The sequence below is a fragment of the Argopecten irradians genome, chromosome 14, assembly GCF_041381155.1.
Source record: "Argopecten irradians isolate NY chromosome 14, Ai_NY, whole genome shotgun sequence".
Lineage (NCBI taxonomy): Eukaryota > Metazoa > Mollusca > Bivalvia > Pectinida > Pectinidae > Argopecten > Argopecten irradians.
The window spans coordinates 16,018,308-16,041,139 of NC_091147.1; the positions used below are offsets into that span (position 1 = coordinate 16,018,308).

The window sequence follows — 22,832 nt, forward strand, 5'->3', positions numbered from 1 at the left end:
ATGTGAGACAGGCCATTTCTGTATTTTTTGAGAAATAACAGTAATAAGAATTGTTTACGAACGGAAGGACGGACGACAGGCGATTTGAATAGCTCATCATATGATGATAACAACCTAAATTAGTTTTAAAAGATACATATTTGAATTTAATTGAATATTGGGCTGTGCAGGATTTACTTATGTTAGGTATAAAGTTATCAAGTTGTTTTCAAAGCTTTTACATAGGATTGGAGATTAATCATTTTGAGTCTCCTATCTATACATTCTTTAACAACCTTGTCACTTTAAATGTCTCAGTTTAGGTTTATAAGATAAATACTGAAGCAGAAAAAGTTAGATTCTTTAAAAAATATAAATTTAGAGATTTAGAAATAAGGTATCAAAACTTTTTGTGAAAATCCTCAAGGATTAAAAAAACCTCCTTAATATATTTCAAAATAGTAAACAAGCATCTCAAATTTTAAAGCCTAGTTTTATTACCCCACATGCTACTAAATTAACAATCTGACATAAAAACAACAAAAGATGTTCAATGTATTTACAGAATTCTACGGAGAAATTCTGAAGGGACCACAGCGAAAAGAAAAATTGTCTTCCAGCATTGGTGAAGAAACAAGGAGAAAAAATCAACACTACTACTAATTCAAAACTTAAAAACGTCAATGGTTTCAATAAAGCATTGATTACAATATCATGACAAAGGATCACAAAGGATTTTGACTTTGATGACGGTTGGTGGGCCATATGGGTTTACAACTGACTCCAAAAAATAACACGACTTTTCCAGGGACATCTCAGAACGATTCAAGATAAGTATCAACTCAATCCCAGCAGCTGAACTTGAGGAAATACTTGCAATGGGAAACGTTTACCGATAACGGACAACGTACGATGGCGGAAATAGAACGGTTGCTATGTACCATTCTAAACCTAGATGACATCAAAACGAGGACAGACATTTTAAGATTGACAGACCCTCAGTTACTTGACCTTGTATCGCTTGTATTTTGAAGAATTGATTGTAAGTTATCTTTATATATAGTAAGACATCATCAGAAAAAAGTGATATCAAGACTATGAATGAAACTCCTATTGAAAAGTCGCATCCCGCGGAAAAGTTCATCAAAATATTTACATACATTTGTAACACAATTTGTCCTACAAGATATATTGTAAGAGTATAGTTTTGTTATGTAGCTTCAGGATCCATTCACTGTGAATAGGTATGTGTATATATGAAGAATGGAAATAAATCCATCAACTATCTGCTTTCGTTGAATGAAATGATTTACTAGATAGGTAATTATGCATTTCGTCAATCAAGCTGTGTCTGTTCTTTTTCACACTGTTGTTTTTACAGACAGTTTACATCTAAACACGTCTTAATAAATGGATCACTGTGACTTCTAAATCAGTAGAGCTGATAAACATGCAACTCATTCTGTCCTTTATTAACAACAACGAATTTGTTCTCACAAACAGATATAGCCCCTGGACGGTCGATTCCATCCTTTGACGTCAGAAGTTCTCTCACCTGTGTCCCGTCTGCAGACACCTGTACCACGTTGTTAGACTCGTATCCACAGACATAGAGATTGCTCTCACGGTCCACGTCTATTCCTTTCCCTCCCTTGACTAATCCAGCCCTCAGGACACACTTCTGTTTACCACTGGATAGCCTGGTAACCATGATTCCATTCGTTCTTGATGTAAACATACTGGCGAAGATGCAGTTTTCATTTGAACAGGAGGCGAGCTGGGTGCACTCTTTAGGTAATTGGCAAATCTTTTCTGCATTTTCACCTTTCATCGATAATCTGTAAATATCTTCTTTTGTACTCACGATGAACTTTTGATCTAAAAACGTTATTCCATAGTAATATCTTGGCGTCTTCAGAACAGTGATAGGCGTCAGCAAGGAGTTCTGTACTTTCACGACTTGTATTCCCTTGCTGCCAGAAGATACAGCAACTGCCACTGTGCAGTTATCAATCAAACATACATCATGTGGGTATCCACGTATCTTCAGAGCGTTCAAACACTTCCCTTGGTGTGAAAATAATTTGAGATACATGTTTAAGCTATCGCTTATAACGATATCACCATTTGACATCAATACAACTCCATGGACATAACAATGCCTCGTGTCGTCGGATGGAACATTTATTTTAAATTTCCTTAAATTCCAGATGAGACTATTACACAGCAATTTTTTTTGTATACACCTAACCCCGCCGGGAAGGGTACATGGCTGCTCCTCCACAAAGATTTTCCCAAGGGACAATGGGCTGGATGGGTCGATTGTGACGAGGTTTCTGTCCATATCATGTTTTATAGTGACCGACTTGGAAGAGGATATCTCGTCTATCAGATCATTACATGCTTGAACCTCTGTCTCACCGCGATTGAAAAGTTGTATCATTTCGACATGATCGCCTCTCTGAGTTGCCACCGAAGACGCTGACGTGGTATTCTGAACGACAGCCTCCAGTCTTCTAATGTTTTGTCTGAACACATCAGTATTTGTCTTCTCAGCTTTATATTTCGATATCAGTTCCTGAGTTATCTCCTCTTGTTTCCTGTCGAGATGGGCGTTGATTCTTTGTCGCAGATCTGAAATACTCTTCAAGCCATTTTCCTTACAATGTTTCATTGCAGCATCTTTATCATCTAAGTACTTCCTTGCCGATTCCATGTATTTTAGAACACGTCGAAGAGACCCTTTCATGCCATTTAACTGATTTTTTTTCTGTTGTTTTTCGCAATATTCCTTGGCCATTGTCAATTTCTCACAGTGCCTGTGATCTGTGATGATGCATTTGTTACATCCGAGGAAACTATGATCTTCACAATACCATTCGATGTTCTCGTTATGTGTGGAACATGTATGTATATGTTGTTTCTGTAACAGACCACGACTTGCTTCACTGATAGAGACAATGTCACAATCTACGTGGATAACATCATGGTAGTTTTCTTTACATGCTTCACAAAGTAACATGTTATTAGTTTCACAAAATAACTTTGCTGATGTTTCAAGATTTTTCATCTTCCTGCAGGGACCACAATACACTGCAGAATCCGTAGAGGTTTGAAGCAAACTCTGCACAATGTTGTTGGCCGGAAACTGCCGTGCCCAAGTCTCCTTACTCTCAGAGGGATCGACTGGTGATGTGATCTTCCTACAAACAGGACAGGGGAAGGAGGTCGCGGCCGCCATCTCACCTGATAAGTCTGTGACGATGTAGGTACCGAGACAGTCCTCACAGAAGGAATGTAGACAAGGAAGAGACTTCGGTTGTAACATCTGCTCCAGACAAATAGGGCAATCGAGCAGACGACAGGGCGAAGAAGAGGCTTTGTCATTGCCTGGTGTGTTTTCCTGTAGATGTCCTCCTTCCGCCATCTTATTCTGATAGTGAATCTAAAAAACAAAGAGCAGTATGACAGTTATCATTTCATCATTTTTACATTATATGACAGGTATGTTTAGTTTGTATAAGTCTTCGTATGATGAACCATTGACTTAATTAGTAATATTCAATGGATTCTTTAAATATAATTAATTCTAAATTTTTTAGCTGTAAATCATACGTTGATAGCGTCAAATTATTTCAATTACATGATGCAGCACACGTACTCATATTCATCACGATCATGTAAACCCATTAACGATATATATATATATAATATCTGCTACTTGATATTGAAGGCAATTTTAAATCGGTGAATATATGTGACGGTTTCGCAGAACATTGTCAAGGCACTTTCACTTTCGATATGTGAAGCATACGTTTCCTATATTAGAAGCATATACCGTATACTTACCGTATACCAGAAAAACAACATATACTATAATAGCACTTATGGCAATAAACCATATAGTGCGGTTATCGGAGGGCACCTGTTGATTTGGTAGCGTGATACCTAAAAAAGTTATGTCAGAATTGCTGACGAGTTATTCCCCCTTTTTAAATGAAGACAACTTGGTACAAAGACAGCTTTGATAGAGGCTAAGTTTATGTGAAAAAATAATTGGTTTGAACACTCAATTTCTTCAAAAATTTTGATGCATTTCTTTTGTTTGATATCTAATGTATGTTTTTAATCTGATTTTGGATTGATTTCTCAAATACATTCTGTTAGATGGGAATGGATTTATTTCCGTCATTGACTTCATAATCCGGCATGGCGCCGGCGTGATCGATAGTTTGGCAAAGTATTAAAAGTAAAGTCATACTTTTTGTGATACATAATGAATGCATCGAAATTAATAATTTGTATATTTCATTGTTTTGAATCTGTTTCACTATAGGATATATCCTATTATATTCAACTCGGAATAATTTCGACGATTGTGAATGTACTTGGGCCGAGTTTTACTTTGTTGTCGAGATCGCACATACATTTGTAAATGTAGGCTAGCATGAATGTGATCGATCATTTAAATATTAAACAATTAATTGTAACAGTTAAACACTTCCTTGGAGACGATTGCGATCGTATTGATTCACTTTACCCATTCGGGGCGAGATTCCCTGTTGGGTCGAGTTTACCTAGCGGTCATGACCTATGTATTTCGGTCAAGTCGATCGGCGTACCAATGTGAACCGTCTCTGTACATGTACAAAATTGTTATGGTTAAATTGAACAGTACTTGTAAATTTTTGTTTTGAAATGTGAGATGTTTTTGATTTCACAATTATAAACAAAGCAGTATTTTAGTAATGGTATACCATATACATTATTTGTTATAATTATTAAAATATTATAAAGGTGTTCTAATCACACATTTCGTTTTTTATTCATGCATGAATGCATCCGTAGCGAGACCCCTATAGAGACGGAAGAGGACAGGACCAGCAACAGTGCCTGCAGAAGTTGAGTCGGTGACGTCGACAGTTGGGCCTAGTCATGGGACGATTTCAGGACCTCTTGCAACTGGGAGTGGAACTGACCATTATATGCCACCTGAGCTACTGGTAGCAGCAACACCTGTATTACAAGACCCGGGTACGTCCTTTGGTGTAATGCCAACCCCTTTTGCAAGTGTAACTGATATGTTAGGCTTGAATGTATCTGTTTCAGTGAAGCATAAGATTACAAATGGAGAGTATGTTGTACTTTCACAATTGTTGTCTAACTCAATGGGAGATTCCCATCGGGCTCATAGGATATCTCCAGTTGATGGGGGCTTCTTATTAAACCAAAACATCAATATCCTAAGATTTTTGACATCAGTAAATGGACAGATGCAGTCATTATATATATCAGCATTTATACAGCAATGCACCCAGAACAGTTGCATGGGTTGTTAAAATACATGCAGGTTGTTTGCCTTGGGGCTCAGAGATGTGGTGGCATGGACTGGATCAAATATGACGAGCAATATAGGTTAAGAAAAGCTCTTAATTCCCAAGGGGCATGGGACATCGTTGATAATGAATTATACCTGTTATATATGCAGCCACAGCGGGTCACCCTACCTCAGTCACAAAATCAAAATTCTAACACCCTAAAATGTTTCGACTATAATTATAAAGGAAATTGTACACACCCACACTGTAGCTACTATCACATATGTATTACGTGTAGTGGGGGCATGCTAGTATGAATTGTGTTAAAATGAATACAGATAACTCATTCTTTCCGAAAAACAAACAACAATACAAAACAGCAAAGACATTAGGTAAGACACAAATAAACAAGAGGCCCAGAGGGCCTGTATCGCTCACCTGGTTTTTTGTTAGTAATTATCACAAGACTCTGACAATTAGAAAAATAAGCAAAATTGACTCCCAAAGTTTAATTTTGAATCACAACCATACAATGATGCTATTAATACCATACAAATATGCTATCCAATACACAGGTTCAGAGACAAAGTAATTTATATGAAAGTAGTAGCCTAATTGACCTTTTTGACCTCGCATCTATTGCCGTCTAAGGCCCCGGGGGTCAGCCCTATCATTTGTACAATTTCAAATCCCAACCCTATAAGGATGCTACCATTGCATTATAAGTGCTCTTCCATTCTTAGTTGCAGAGAAGAAGTCGTTTATATGGAAATACATGTAGCTAAATTAGCCCCTTTTGACCCCACCCTTCAGGCCCCCGGGGGGTCAGCCCCATCATTTGCAAAATTTTGAATCCAAACCCTATAAGGATGTAACCATTGCATTATGAGCGTAATCCCATGTTAAGCTGTAGAGAAAAAGTCATTTATATGGAAATTGACCACTTTTGACCCCACTCCTCAGGCCCCTGGGGGTCAGCCCTATCATTTGCACAATTTGGAATCCCCACCCTATAAGGATGCTACCATTGCATTATGGGTGCTATACCATGCTTAGTTGCAGAGAAGAAGTCATTTATATGGAAATAGCCAAATTGACCCCTTTTGACCCCGCCCCTCAGGCCCCTGGGGGGTCAGCCCTATCATTTGCACAATTTGGAATCCCCACACTATAAGGATGCTACCATTGTATTATGGGTGCTATACCATGCTTAGTTTCAGAGAAGAAGTCGTTTATATGGAAATAGCCAAATTGGCCCCTTTTGACCCCGCCCCTCAGGCCCCCCGGGGGTCAGCCCCATCATTTGCACAATTTGAAATCCCCAACCTATAAGGATGCTACCATTGCATTATGGGTGCTGTACCACGCTTAGTTGCAGAGAAGAAGTCATTTATATGGAAAAAGCCAAATTGACCCCTTTTGACCCCGCCCCTCAGGCCCCCGGGGGGTCAGCCCTATCATTTGTACAATTTTGAATCCCCACCCTATAAGGATGCTACCATTGCATTATGGGTGCTATACCATGCTTGGTTTCAGAGAAGAAGTCGTTTATATGGAAATAGCCAAATTGACCCCTTTTGACCCCGCCCCTCAGGCCCCCGGGGGGTCAGCCCCATCATTTGTACAATTTTGAATCCCCACCCTAAAAGGATGCTACCATTGCATTATGGGTGCTATCCCATGCTTAGTTTCAGAGAAGAAGACGTTTTATGGAAATAGCCAAATTGACCCCTTTTGACCCCGCCCCTCAGGCCCCCGGGGGTCAGCCTCATCATTTGTACAATTTTGAATCCCCACCTATAAAGATACTATCATTGCATTATAGTGCTATCTCTAGCTTAGTTTCAGAGAAGAAGTCGTTTTTATGGAAATAGCCAAATTGACCCCATTTGACCCCGCCCCTCAGGCCCCCCGGGGGGTCAGCCCCATCATTTGTACAATTTTGAATCCCCACCCTATAAGGATGCTACCATTGCATTATGGGTGCTATCCCATGCTTGGTTTCAGAGAAGAAGTCGTTTATATGGAAATAGCCAAATTGACCCCTTTTGTGCCCCACCCCTCAGGCCCCCCAGGGGATCAGCCCCATCATTTGTACAATTTTCAGTTAGTAGCCCATAAGGATGCTACCAGTCAAATTTTGTTGAAATCCGACCAGCGGTTATGGAGAAGAAGTCGATTGTTGACGGACGCCGCACGACGGACGACGGACGACGGACGCCGGACGCTGCGGTATCCCATAAGCTCACCTCGGTCCTTCGGACCAGGTGAGCTAAAAATCACAGCTCTGAGCTACTGGATGGCCAAGTACCCACAGGTAGCAGTAGGGACACAGCTTCTTGGGGGTTTTTGAAATGGTTTTAGAATTCAATATCTAGGCTCAAGGCTCCCGAGAGAATCCAGAAAATTGAAAGTGGCCTCCATATATCTAACACACACAAACATATCAGAAAATATTGCAGGAAGTAGAATTAGGTGGAGAAGTAGGATCCCCTTTGAAGAAAAATCAATGGCAATGTGGATATAGGGTCCCCTAGGTTTAGTTCCCAAAAAGATGCAAAATGGAGGTTAATTACTCACCTTTCATGGACTTCAGGTAAATAGTAATATTGATCCTGATACAGTTTCTGTTAAATACTCGTCATTTGATAAAGTATTTAAAATTATAGCAGTTTGGAAACGGGACTTTGTTAAGGAAAATTGATATTAAAATCTGCATTCCGTCCTCCCAATCCATTCGGCGGATTTTCCGATACTAGGATTTAAGTTTCAAGATAAGTATTTCTTTGATAAGTGTTTGCCCAGGGGGTGCTCAATTTCATGTAGTCTATTTTAAAAAAATTCAACATTTATAATTTTATTGAATGAGTAGTTAAGGAGAAGTGCAGTGAGCAAAGTCTAGATCAGTATTTGGACGATTTTATATTTGCTGGAAAAGAAAAATGTGATACATGTGCTAGGCTCATGTCTTCTTTCGAGAAACATACAATGAAATGTGTATACTTATAGCTGAGGATAAATCAGAAGGTCTAACTACAGTTTTGGTGTTTTTTGGGTCTTGAAATTGACACTATTAAAATGGTAGTCAGGGTACCTTAGGAGAAAGTGGTATCTCTCAGGTCAGAACTTGTGAAAGTGTTGGAAAGTAAAACTACATGAATAACAGTCTGGCTGAGATTATGTCTTGTTGTGCAAACGCTATACCAATAGCTAGGACCTTTGCACGGCTATGTTTAATGCAATGACAGATATACGGAACCCCTTTTATAAAGTAAGAATATCTGAGGAAATTAGATCAGACTTCAAAAATGTGGTTGCTATTTTTGAAAGATTTATTTTAATGGGTCCTGTTACTTTGCGGAGAGTTCTTGGCGCATTAATGTGGATTTAGGTCTGTATACAGGTAGTGCAGGGAATTGTGAATTAGTTTGTGGTTTCTGTTGGGGAAGTAATTGGATAGTTTTCAGGTATCTAAGTGATTGGCAGGGAAAATCCATCATGAGAGACATAACTTTCTTAGAATTGGTGCCAATAGTTTTTGGCAGCCAAGTTTGGTCTTATGAGTTCAGGTTTAAGAAAGTAATTTTTTATTATGTAGGCAATATTAGCTTAGTAACTCTAGTTTACTATACTCAATAACAAAACACCAAAGATACATCAAGTAATGCGATATATTGCATATATATGTCTGTTAAAGGCTATTCGCACTCTACAGTTCAAACTTTTATTGGTTTGAGTTTTAATTGCAAGCTAGGTGGTCATGATGATCTTACTCAACAATTTATTGTTTAAAAAACTGTTGGAAGGAATTAAGAGAGATAGTGATGAAGGTGGTGACACCAGATTACCAATAACAGTAGACTTTTTGGCTAGCATTATTAAGGTTTTTCCCAATTCCCAGGATTTGTAGCTCTCAGTATATTCATTAGCATTGTATTTCCCGGTAGGTGAAATCACAGTCAATATTAATCACATACCTTTCAGGGATATAACATTTTTGGAAGTGTCACTTCAAGAAAATGCTGCTACATTACACTTATCTTCTTCAAAAACTGATCAATATAGCAAAGGTAGTATCATCGAGCTACAAAGTAACGATGCCATTTATTGTCCAGTCGGTAATCTTCGCAGATATATGGCAGTTCGACATAGGGTTCAGACTCCATTAGTATGTCATTTTGGTGGTAGAGACTTGACAATATATCAATTTTCTAGTGTCCTTACAAAAGCATTCAACAGTAGGTACTGCAAAGCACATTCCTTCAGAATTAGTGCAACCACAGCTACATCCCTATCTAATATGTCTACTGAAGCTATTATGGAATGTGGTAGGTGGAAATCAAGTATTTACATGAGTTACATACAAATACCAACTCAAAAAATTAGTTTCCAAACGCTAGTTCCCCTCTCTGCTTTGAGGAATGATAAACACCTTGCAAGTTGCATTAGAAAGCTTCAGAACAAGTAATACATTCTTTCCAAATAATTAAGTCAGCTATGCTATGAATGATGAAGGCATTTTTGGTCACAGCATTGTACCGTGAAATGTGTCGCCATCTTATTTGGTTTTCGTTTGGCTGTGAACGTGCTACTTTTGGTGCACGTTCCTTTGGCAGATTTCGCGGTACATATTAATGATTTATATTGATTGATTGCCATCATATTGATTATATATGCTGTTTATATTGACGTGAATCAGCTGATATCTGTTTCCAAGTATCACTGATCACTATTGACATCTGATTGATTGATTGATTGAATTTATTGTTTAATTGATTGAGGATGGTTTCCCAGAATCAATCAATTTATTTGATTGATGGCTTGCCATTATGGTCTATTGATGGAACGGCGGCTATCTTAATTGGTGGATTACTGTTTCCAAGAATCTATCAATTATTTGTGTTGCAATTTTGATTGAATTTGTTTGATGGCGTGCCATTATCCAAAATTGAAATTCTTTGTTGTCTGTGCATCTAATGATAAATGATTAATATCTGGTTTCAAAACGAAGAATTATTAGTACACATCTCCTCCACTCTGAACAAAGATCGTACTACAATATACCTGTACAAATACAGGTAGCTGTTTTGAGATTATTTTACCTGTCTGGTGAGAGCAGACAATTTAGAAAGTATATCTATATCTCTGTAGAGTATATTGGTAACCCAAAATGTATTAATCTTGCCGAAACTTTTTAGAATAACGGCAGAATACTTAATTTTAACAAGTTTCGGCAGGATTAGCATGTGCTTTTTTATTCAGTGTTAACCCTTAATATTAGGACTTTTCCTTAGAATTCCAATTCGATCAGAAAAATTAAGTATTCTGCCGTAAAATTAAGTATTTTTCTGTCCGCTGTCGGCGCCGTGACGGCCGACTAACAAACCATCAGAGGCTATCAGTTACAAGTACCCACCTTTGTTTACGTGCACGGCTATCTAATGCTACATAGTCGAGGTCAAACTTTTCCGATGCGACGGTGAAATTAACAGATTCGGCGATAGAATTAAGTATTTCGTCGGTTATATTAATACTTTCTGCGCGAAGATTAACAGATTTTCTGACTGACGTTGGTAATTATCGAGCGGACGCGCCGAGCCGTGACGGCCGAGTACACACGGCTTGCACAGGTAAACATTAGGTTTATGGAACGGGTCAAGCTATCCGATTGTAGACTACCCCTGTGATATTTATGTTTACGTCATGCATGCACTAAAACTACTTTATTTTTCTCTAAATATACAGTTACTTGCTTTACTCTCGTCATTCTTGCTACCTGGCGAAACATGCATTTTTCAACCTTTTTTCGGGAGAGTTCCGATACGAGCGGTAAAATATGAATTACTGTTTGTACTGATGTGAATTGTGTTGATACTAAATGCTGTCCGAGGTTCTCGTTTCAGATATCGTAAGACCAGAGAAGAAGATCGAAGAAAATACCAGGCTGACGTTATGATGCAAAACTTATCAGATGAAGAGGATTAATTTTGAAATAAATGAAATTATACGACATAAGTTCACGTGTTAATTTTTACCAATTTGTAAAGCTTGTCTACCCACCTTGTATACATGGCTTCGATCTGCGATTGAAGACGTTTCTGTAGTTCTAGATCATTGATATTCAATTAATATAGTATACCTGAGGTTCTCGTTTCAGATATCATAGTGTAGGACAAGAGAAGATCGAAGGAAATACCAAACTGACGTCATCACTTGTGTTAACTGTTGAAAAGCTGAAGAGGACAATAAAATTGTTCGTGTTGATTTTTTTTACATCCCTGTAAAACTTTGATATATTTTCCCTATAAATGGCGTTTTGTAACACCAATCACATAGTTCCTTTGATGTGGTCACAGGTAACCAAGGATTTATAAGTTTATACGTCCTTGCAGGTAACCTTCAACCCCTCACCGATCTTTCGACACCCTAATGCCAATCCCACTCGAAACTTCCAACGAATAACAATGGATTTCATCAGACCCATATATCACGCTTGCGCGCCATTGCGTAAAGAAATCAATCTGATCATCAAATCCATTACAACATCTGTCAGTCTGATTAAGACTATGTTCCTAATTTGATCAGTAATTAAAATAGTACAAAATTTGCATTTTATTACTGCTTATCCATATATCAAATTACAGATAACATATATACAAGTATAATCTATAAGTATCATATTTTAATATTAATGAATTAAGTGTATATTCTAATCAGTGCTGTCTATCTGGTGGTTTTTATGAACGTATTAATCAGTATCAATTTCTAAAAATATCGAAGAAATAACTGCATCCTCAACTCACTCATGTCACACAAACGCCACCGCCCCATTTATACAGACCGCACACCCCTCCCCGTCATGAAATAACTATCCACCCAGCGTGAACCATGACGACCTTTCTATTCCTGTCAAACTTATCAGTACCTGGTCATCACGGTAAACTGTAATATGTGTGTGTTTTATTTCAGTGACTGCGGACCAAATCGAGTTACCAACAGAATTTAACAACTTTTCATTTCAAAATACAAGTCAACGTATTATGAGATATTTTATATAAAGACTAAATGGTAATATTTCAAAAAAAAAAAAAAAGCTTCTCGTTCTAATATACGACTTTTCAGGACACGCACGTCTTTGTTTATCTACTACACTAAACCCAGATATATGAACGATTTTTAACAGATTAAAAAGAAACTTTCTATCTAGTTACAGTTTTTGGTTTTGGAGTCCTTGACTATTCATTTAGGTACGACGATGTTTTCCGATAAGTATTAGATAAAATAAATATCATTGTATAATATTAGCACACAGTTGTGTAGTCGTACTTATGGTACATGTGTACTTATGGTACATGTTCTTCGACTACTATTTTATTGTGTATGGGGAACTCAATCTAGTTAAAATTAGACTTGTAATTCCGCTCCACTACGATACTTTACGTTACGCTTGTATTGGAGCGTAACGTAGAGTATCGTATAGTGGAGCGGAATTACAAGTCTAATTTTAATTAGATTGATGGGGAACTGGGAAGATTCCCACTCGAAGTAAATATCAAACTGAGAATGCTGTGTTTTTGGAATAGACTCATACAAAATGAAAATAAATTAAGTAGCATACTTTACAAACTAATCTCGAAGTTACATTTCGAAGGAATATACACATTTTAATGGATATCTTTCATTAAAAATATTTTTGACGAATCAGTCAAATATCTTTCTCAATGAAATACAAATGATTAACAGTTTTTATAAAAGTTTTATGAATCAGCGCCTTCAAGATCAGTTTATACAAAAATGGTTCTCATGTGTGGAAAACTCCTCAATAGGGCAGACTTATCTAATATATAAAAAACAATTTGAATTTGAAAATTATCTTATAAAATTATCGGAAATGAATAGAGTATACATAATTAAATTCCGTACATCAAATTTAAAAATTCCAATTGAGACTGGAAGATGGCGTAATGTTGAGAAACGTGAAAGAATATGCAATTTATGCAATGAAAATATCGGGGATGAATTTCACTATCTTTTTGTATGTAAACACGAAGAAATAAAAATATACGTATTAAATATATCCCACAGTATTATTATAGTAATGAATAAAAAAGCTATGATAGTAGTACGGTATAAGCATTGTTAATTTTCAAATTAATTTTCCATATTTTAGTAATTGGTAATGATATATATTGTCCATCCTGCCACGTGCAGTTAAAAATGTAACTTGTATAATCCATGTAACACATTTTAATGTGTCTGGGAGACTATAATGAAATCTTTGAAACTATCCTCTGAGTTGCAGTGACATGGATTAATTACATATTAGAGTACTCGTAGACTGGTTAGACAAGTCTGTTAAAGCACGACAGGTGGGCTTTCCACGTGTTTTCATGAGGTATGACCCCGTTGTCTTGGTCACGCTAGAACCCCGCGGCGATCTACATGCCAAGCCACGCAACCGTATTAGTTCTCAGGTAACTTTCTGGGTACGACTTCGCAAATTTTCGTTATGGGTTCGTTGGAATGGCCACGCGTGTGATTTAGAGAGTTGCCGCTGGCGGCTAGTCGCCAACCTTTGTCCATCATCCGTAAACATGAGGTTAAAAGAGAAATTTTAGTGATAGATTGGATTAAATATCCCTCTTGCTAAATAACATTTTTGTGATATATCGATTTTCATTTTTTTATATTATATATATATATGTATATATATATACAATTAACCAGGCAATTCACGCTAAAAATATGTATATAACCAGAAATATACTTCCATAAATGCACACGATACAATATAACACGTAACGCAATAAGTCGGTGGATTTTATGAAAAGTAAATAAATTTGTAAAGTGAGTTTGACCAAAAGACATAACGGCCGAGTATAAAATAATATATATCATTACTGGGTTTGCGCTGGTGTTCCATAACTGAGGTCCTCAGATTGAATGGGGGTCCTTTTAATACATCCTTGATATACAAAGTTCATTTTTTTTATTTCAAGTTTTATACGATCTTTGATCAATCTAAATGATTCAACCTGCGGGCTGATTATAAACAATCAGGTAAAAAGTGGTTTCAAAAGCATTTAGTGTTTCATGTACATCGACAAAACACATCAAATTAATGAGAATAATTAAAACAGATGACAAGGATCGTTAAGCTGTACTTTTTTGTAGATCAATCGATACAATCCATAAATATCTTCATGCGTGCTAAAATTCCTTCCACGGTTAAAAAAAATTGTGTGAGTCCATATTCGTCATATCTTCTAGGTCCAAAATCTGCTGCATAAAGTCCATGAATACATTATTGTTTTTGTCAAAACTGCATACTACTTTTAAAATCACTGCTCCGTTAAATCAGTATCGTTTAGTACAGTAGTTGAGTGATGACATGCTCTGAAAACACGTGGACGCGTTACATCTTTTGTTTATCCGTACAATTAATTGAAAGAAGTCTACAAATAGTCAGTTAAAGAAGTCGTATCACCTGACTGGCTATAATGTTTAAAATTGTCTGAAAAATGAACATTATTCTTTAAGAAAAATGTCACCGTGCCTCATGGGCTATGTCATGAATACTATTACCCAATCACATAACAAGCGTACCTTGATTGGTATTAATTGACTCCGCCCCTTGTCATCACTTCTCTCGCTGAATCTTGAATTGACAGCTACCCGATTTCAGTAACAAGCGGCCCTTTAATGACTGGGGGCCCAGTTGGGGGTTGTTTTTTCTATGGGCTTAGTCGTCTATCGTCATAATTTTGAAGGGGACTTCTAACACGACCATGAAGATTTGTCTCATACTGATTTAGAGCTAATACTTCGCGATGACATAGTGACCTTGATGATGCAACATATCGATTTGATATGGTCCAAAGCTAGCTCGTGGAGTGACCGCATTTGTGTTAGGTATTTTAACACAACTAGAAGTGACTGGTTAGCTTGACAAATTTGGACGTGTATATACTAACCTAAGAATACGGATGTAACTAGTACTAAGGGCCTATTTATACAGGAGGTTTTCGCAGAGACTTAGCTATAGTAATATATATTATATATAAGTCTTTGGTTTTCGTAATTAAAATATCTTTGCACTATGAAACTTGCGATGTCGATCACCTCACCTTGGTACTCGCCGGCGGAATATGACCAATCCGATACCTGTCGACAGAAATGAAGTTTTACGACAAATAATATAATGAACTTTTTTATTGGTTTCAAAACGAATATAAATCTTTGGCTGTAGCAATTTCGTAAAGTTTCCTTCTGCTCTGATCCTACGACATCTGAAACGTAGAAAGTAAACTTTACTAGAATTACTTTTCATACATAAAAAATTGTTGTATAGATAGAAACAGAGACATAGATAATTTAATTATTACTATCTTAATCTCTGATAGAAATGAAGAAAAATCCACCAAACCACGACCAAGGATTTTTAAGTGAAAAGGATTCGTCACTGTCCCTTTGTAAACACTACTAAACGCCACGCGCGATGTCTATGAACCGGGAATAAAAACCATTTTTTTCTCAACAGATAATTAAACTCTTATCAAGTCAAAAGAAATACCAAAGAAAATTTCACAACGTTTAGTACTTGCTTTAAAGAAGGAAGATTCAGAAGATATTTTTTTTTAATTTTTCGTTAAAAACACGACAGCTCATGAATTGACAGCACGCTTCAGAAAGTAAGACGGTAACCCTCGCACCCGCAAGCTACATCAAAGGCTGCGCCGGCGGATATCAAAGGAAAATAAGTCGTCGCCCAACGTCACGGTCAGTGCACAAAGACAAAAGCTCCTGCGCCGTACTTGCCCAAAACCCAGTGTGACTGGAGTATACTAAAGACCTGAATGGACCTGAACGGGACCTGAAGGGGGACCTGAACGGGGTTTTAGAGTATTAAATGCATATTTATATGGAATATCTCTTTATTTTACGCTAGAATATATATTAATACACATCTTGATGTCTTTTTTTGTGAAAAATCATTTATTTATTATTTATCAATACACAATTATTTTACATGGTACATTTCACATTCACATATCTAATGTTAGATCTTCATCAAAACATTTTGCACAGTATTTACAGATAATGTTCAAAAAGTACATTACAGAAGTAAAATGTCAATATGTACACATACATCACAAACACATTGGCCTACGCACTGAAAGGAACTGTGTCTGGAGTCCGGTGTCGTTAAGATGTACAAGGTCGTGGAGGTAGTGGTCGGGGAACTTAACATGGATCATGATAAAGTTGAGCTTCGTCTGTGTCAATCGGTTGATCTTGTTCCGTTGCTTGTTGAAAGATGTCTGTGTCAGGCCTGGGGACTTGGTGAAGTTTCCACGTCGGAGAATCTCTGTGAAGTAAATCTTCTGTATGCCGGCTCGAAGTAGGTCTGTCTGAAGTGTCTGGAGTCGCTGAAAGATCTCGTTGGGGGATGAAGTAGCAGAAATGTCGTTACCTCCAAGCTGAACTACAACAACGTCGGGTCTGTACTCTATGAGATCTTGTAACACCTAGCAGACAGGTAGCTCCAACACTAGATCAAACACCCAGGGACACATCACAGATCAGTTTGGCTAAATTTGTAATCAATAATAATGGTGTGACACATGTGCCAAGTAAGGAAACTTTTTTAGTAGATGGTAGGGATAATAAAAAGTATGCTGTTACTCTATTTCCTAAAGAACATTGTTCATGTCCAGCTACTACAAATTGTTATCACATTATTGCTGCTAAGCTATCAATAGGACAACAATTATCAGATAAAAAACGTGTTATTAGTTTGAAACAACTTAGAAAAAATTCTCATAAGAAATCAGATAAAAAGTCAGGTAGAAAACGCCCTAGAGTTCTTGATGTTGACCAAGAGATCATTCCTGCTCCTGATTCAAAAGCTGCTAAATTAGAAAATATTAGCCTCTCAGATACACCAGTTCAATGTAATGTAAATACACCAGTTCACTGTAATGTAAGTACACCAGTTCAATGTAATGTAAGTACACCAGTAGCTCCAAAATCTAAGAAAAAATTACAATTTAGTGAAATTGACAATGTCAAAACCATTACACCAGATTATTCAAATAACAATAATTATTTACCAGTAAAAAAGAGACAGTATGGTAATTCAAAGAGTAAGAAATCATGGACAGGGAATTTGAAAACAATGCATAAATCTAAGATAGAAAATAATGGTTGGTTATGTTCAGATATCATGACAAGTGTCAGTTCAATTCTTTCCAAACAGTTTCCTAACATAAAAGGATTTCAAGACACATTGCTAGCTCCAACAAAGCATGATGATGGATCATGGAAAAATACTTCTTTGTTTAAGTCAACTTCTTTTCCTTCTGGTCAGATACATCATAACGGTAAAGATCATTGGGTAACATCAGTTCAAACATCAGAAAATTCAATTTTTGTTCTTGACAGTTTACAAAACTCTGTCCCACTTTCAGATTCACTTCAAATCCAATTGTCATCCATATATGGTAAACCAGGTCAAAACTTATCAGTTAAAATCCCAGAAGTTCAACAACAAAGTAACAGCTTTGATTGTGGTCTATTTGCTATAGCATTTTTGGTAGAATTTTGTTTTAATACATTCACAGGGTCTAAGAAAATAGAGTTCTGTCCCCAGTATCTTCGACCTCATTTGGTTAGCTGTTTAGAAAAAAGATCATTTTCACCATTTCCAAAAACTCAAAGTAAGACTTGTGGTAGTTCCAAAATTAAATTTGTTAAAATAGAATTTAATTGTTCTTGTGGAAAACCAGATTGCTGGGAAGATATGGTAGGATGTGAATGGATTAAAGGCAAAAAAAGTATTTGATTACCATTGGACTTTATTTTTATTGTGTTAAGTAGGCTTAATGTAGATGTAATAATTATTATCAATTCATTACTAGTGAAAACAATATGCAGGTGTATGAAAAATAAAAGTAAGAAAAAATTGTTTGTCTTAATTCAGTCTCCAAGATCTATTGTGTAAATAAAATTATATGGACTCAGTGTAGAACCACGTCCCCGTCGTTGAGTCTGGAAACATATGGCCAAGAGTTCTACATATTTCTTGTTGAAATTACATATACATATGTACTACTAAGACTAACACAGGTAACTTATAATAGGCCTATCAGTATCAGGTCCCGCTCAGGTCCGCCATGTTATTGTTACGGTAAGCGACCTTATTGGCGAGCTATATTTAAATATATATATAATATTTCAAAAAGAAATTACAACCATATGTGAATTTATATATATTCAAACGGAAAACAAAGAGATGTTACTTATATATATCGATTCAATACTCTAAAACCCCGTTCAGGTCCTCCTTCAGGTCCCGTTCAGGTCCGCCATATTATCGGTACGGTAAGCGACCTTTTTGTCGAGCTTACAATTAAGTCTTCAAAAAAAAAATTTCACAAAAAAAGACATCAAGATGTGTATTAATATATATTCTAGCATAAAATAAAGAGATTTTGCATTTAAATATGCATTTAATACTCTAAAACCCCGTTCAGGTCCTCCTTCAGGTCCCGTTCAGGTCCATTCAGGTCTTTAGTAGAACTCAGTGTGACTTATCCACATCATATACTTCCTTGCCATAACCAATCGAAAAATTATCAAGTAAGGTGAAATCAAGGAACAGAATATCAATCTAGTACAAACTAATTAAGATAAAGAGACAGAAACATCTTAATCACAGAACGAAGCCATGTATACAAGGTGGGTAGACAAGCTTTACAAATTGGAAATTGATAAAAATTAACACGTTAACTTATGTCGTATAATTTCATTTATTTCAAGATTAATCCTCTTCAGCTGATAAGTTTTGCAACATACCGTCTGCCTGGTATTTTCTTCGATCTTCTTTTCTGGTCTTACGGTATCTGAAACGAGAACCTCGGACAGCATTTACAATGTAGTATCAACACAATTCACATCAGTACAAACAGTAATTCATATTTTACCGCTCGTATCGGAACTCTCCCGAAAAAAGGTTGAATAATGCATGTTTCGCCAGGTAGCAAGAATGACGAGAGTAAAGCAAGTAACTGTATATTTAGAGAAAAATAAAGTAGTTTTAGTGCATGCATGACGTAAACATAAATATCACAGGGGTAGTCTACAATCGGATAGCTTGACCCGTTCCATAAACCTAATGTTTGCCTGTGCAAGCCGTGTGTACTCGGCCGTCACGGCTCGGCGCGTCCGCTCGATAATTACCAACGTCAGTCAGAAAATCTGTTAATCTTCGCGCAGAAAGTATTAATATAACCGACGAAATACTTAATTCTATCGCCGAATCTGTTAATTTCACCGTCGCATCGGAAAAGTTTGACCTCGACTATGTAGCATTAGATAGCCGTGCACGTAAACAAAGGTGGATACTTGTAACTGATAGCCTCTGATGTTTGTTAGTCGGCCGTCACGGCGCCGACAGCGGACAGAAAAATACTTAATTTTACGGCAGAATACTTAATTTTTCTGATCGAATTGGAATTCTAAGGAAAAGTCCTAATATTAAGGGTTAACACTGAATAAAAAAGCACATATGCTAATCCTGCCGAAACTTGTTAAAAATTAAGTATTCTGCCGTTATTCTAACAAGTTTCGGCAAGATTAATACATTTTGGGTTACCAATGAACAGTTAGTTTAAGATATAGATGTATTTTGGTATGACATTGATATAATATTTAGTTATATTAATAGTTATCTCAACTTACCAGTATTTACCAACGATTAGACAATTCTTAAATGGCAAAAAGTCAACAACACGGACATTGATTTAGTTCCTGGTACATGAAGTAAAGTGTAATATAAACCAACTAGACGGGTCCGGAAAACGGAGACGATTAAGCCGGAAAACCGCCTCAATTATACAAATACATTTTATAAACTGCAATATTGTATTCTATGTATTAAAGGAGATACATAGGCATGTATACATATTTCTTTCATACCTACGGGTGCTATATATACTGGCTGGTCTAGGGCAATAAACTCATGTCGCCTGAGGCTGTATTGCATGGCTACCCATGCAATAAAGCCTCGTGACGTCACGGCGTCAACAAAATCTCTTTTTCCTCGGCAAAATTTTAACAATTTTTGTTTCGCAAATATTACTGGTTTTACTATAAAAGATGCAAACAACGGAATTTGTGTTGAAAGTATCACATAATTTTTCATGTATGGAAAATTGACTTCCAGTCGCAGTTTCGCGGATGAAACGTCGAGGTATGAAAGAAAAATACTCTTTCATAAGTGGATATGAAGGATAGGGATGTCCTACCCTCGGGATCACAAAATGTTGCAAAACCCTCGGCAAGCCTCGGGTTTTACTACATTTTATGACCCTCGGTTAGAATATCGATCCCTATCCTTCATATCTACTTATGAAAGAGTCTTATAATACAAGACAAAAGCATCTAATAATAAAAGGTTATATTATATAAATAATCACAAATAAAACCTTATAGTAAACTGTTATGTCATCATTGCGTCTATATACGTTATAAAATTATAAAAAAAAAATAAAAAAAGAATAATAAAAACATCTTGTAAACGTACTTTTTAGCGGTAGTTTTCTTTTAGCCGTAGTTTCATTTTAGCGTTGTTTTATTTAAGCGGTAGTTTTATTTTAGCTTTGTTTTATTTAAGCCGTAGTTTTATTTTAGCGTTGTTTTATTTAAGCCGTAATTTTATTTAAGCCGTAGTTTTATTTTAGCGTTGTGTTATTTCAGCGGTAGTTTTATTTTAGCGTTTTCCGTGCTGTCTTTGAAGCACTTATTTATGTACAGCGCTAAATTTTATAAAATGGTATTTCCGGTATTGAACTACCCAATTGCACTAATTCATATTCGTGTTTATAAATCATACTTTACAGTGTTTCGAATTTGCGTTAAAGTATGACCTCGTTTATAGTAATTTGCCTTATGGGCTATCTCAGCGGTTTTATTTTAGCGTTGTTTTATTTAAGCGGTAGTTTTATTTTAGCGTTGTTTTATTTCAGCGGTAGTTTTGTTTTAGCGTTTCCGTGCTGTCTTTGAAACACTTATTCATGTACAGCGCTGAATTGTACAAATACATTTTATAAACTGCAATATTGTATTCTATGTATTAAAGGAGATACATAGGCATGTATACATATTTCTTTATACCTACGGGTGCTATATATACTGGCTGGTCTAGGGCAATAAACTCATGTCGCCTGAGGCTGTATTGCATGGCTACCCATGCAATAAAGCCTCGTGACGTCACGGCGTCAACAAAATCTCTTTTTCCTCGGCAAAATTTTAACAATTTTTGTTTCGCAAATATTACTGGTTTTACTATAAAAGATGCAAACAACGGAATTTGTGTTGAAAGTATCACATAATTTTTCATGTATGGAAAATTGACTTCCAGTCGCAGTTTCGCGGATGAAACGTCGAGGTATGAAAGAAAAATACTCTTTCATAAGTGGATATGAAGGATAGGGATGTCCTACCCTCGGGATCACAAAATGTTGCAAAACCCTCGGCAAGCCTCGGGTTTTACTACATTTTATGACCCTCGGTTAGAATATCCCTATCCTTCATATCTACTTATGAAAGAGTCTTATAATACAAGACAAAAGCATCTAATAATAAAAGGTTATATTATATAAATAATCACAAATAAAACCTTATAGTAAACTGTTATGTCATCATTGCGTCTATATACGTTATAAAATTATAAAAAAAAAAAATAAAAAAAGAATAATAAAAACATCTTGTAAACGTACTTTTTAGCGGTAGTTTTCTTTTAGCCGTAGTTTCATTTTAGCGTTGTTTTATTTAAGCGGTAGTTTTATTTTAGCTTTGTTTTATTTAAGCCGTAGTTTTATATTAGCGTTGTTTTATTTAAGCCGTAATTTTATTTAAGCCGTAGTTTTATTTTAGCGTTGTGTTATTTCAGCGATAGTTTTATTTTAGCGTTTTGCGTGCTGTCTTTGAAGCACTTATTTATGCACATCGCTAAATTTTATAAAATGGTATTTCCGGTATTGAACTACCCAATTGCACTAATTCATATTCGTGTTTATAAATCATACTTTACAGTGTTTCGAATTTGCGTTAAAGTATGACCTCGTTTATAGTAATTTGCCTTATGGGCTATCTCAGCGGTTTTATTTTAGCGTTGTTTTATTTAAGCGGTAGTTTTATTTTAGCGTTGTTTTATTTCAGCGGTAGTTTTGTTTTAGCGTTTCCGTGCTGTCTTTGAAACACTTATTCATGTACAGCGCTGAATTGTATAAAGCGTATTTTTGGTATTGAACTACCCAATTGCACTAATTCATATTCGTGTTTATAAATTATACTTTACAGTGTTTCTTTCGAATTTGCACTGAAGTGTGACTTCGTTTACAGTAGTTTGCCTTAGAGGCTGTCTCAGTTGCTGCATGGAGTACCCACAAGTTAATTTAAACTCTTGTTAAAGAAATGTACCAGCGAAAATTCATGAAAATTGTGATAAGAATAATAATGTCTGGTGCTTGT

The 22,832-nt window shown here is 36.3% G+C and overlaps 1 protein-coding gene and 2 pseudogenes across 1 annotated transcript; 1 reads left to right on the forward strand and 2 right to left on the reverse strand.

Annotated features, from left to right (window-relative positions):
* Nucleotides 1-22,832, reverse strand: part of LOC138308271 (uncharacterized) — a 31,307-nt pseudogene that overhangs the window by 3,021 nt on the left and 5,454 nt on the right.
* On the reverse strand, nucleotides 454-21,125 carry LOC138308273 (uncharacterized). The gene is made up of 2 exons (XM_069249269.1): nucleotides 20,040-21,125; nucleotides 454-3,424 (listed from the first exon to the last, which is right to left on the reverse strand). Exon 2 carries the CDS (start codon nucleotides 3,404-3,406, stop codon nucleotides 1,412-1,414), a length of 1,995 nt encoding a protein of 664 aa, XP_069105370.1. The 5' UTR covers nucleotides 3,407-3,424; nucleotides 20,040-21,125; the 3' UTR covers nucleotides 454-1,411.
* LOC138308275 (uncharacterized) lies at nucleotides 3,417-6,499 on the forward strand (annotated as a pseudogene).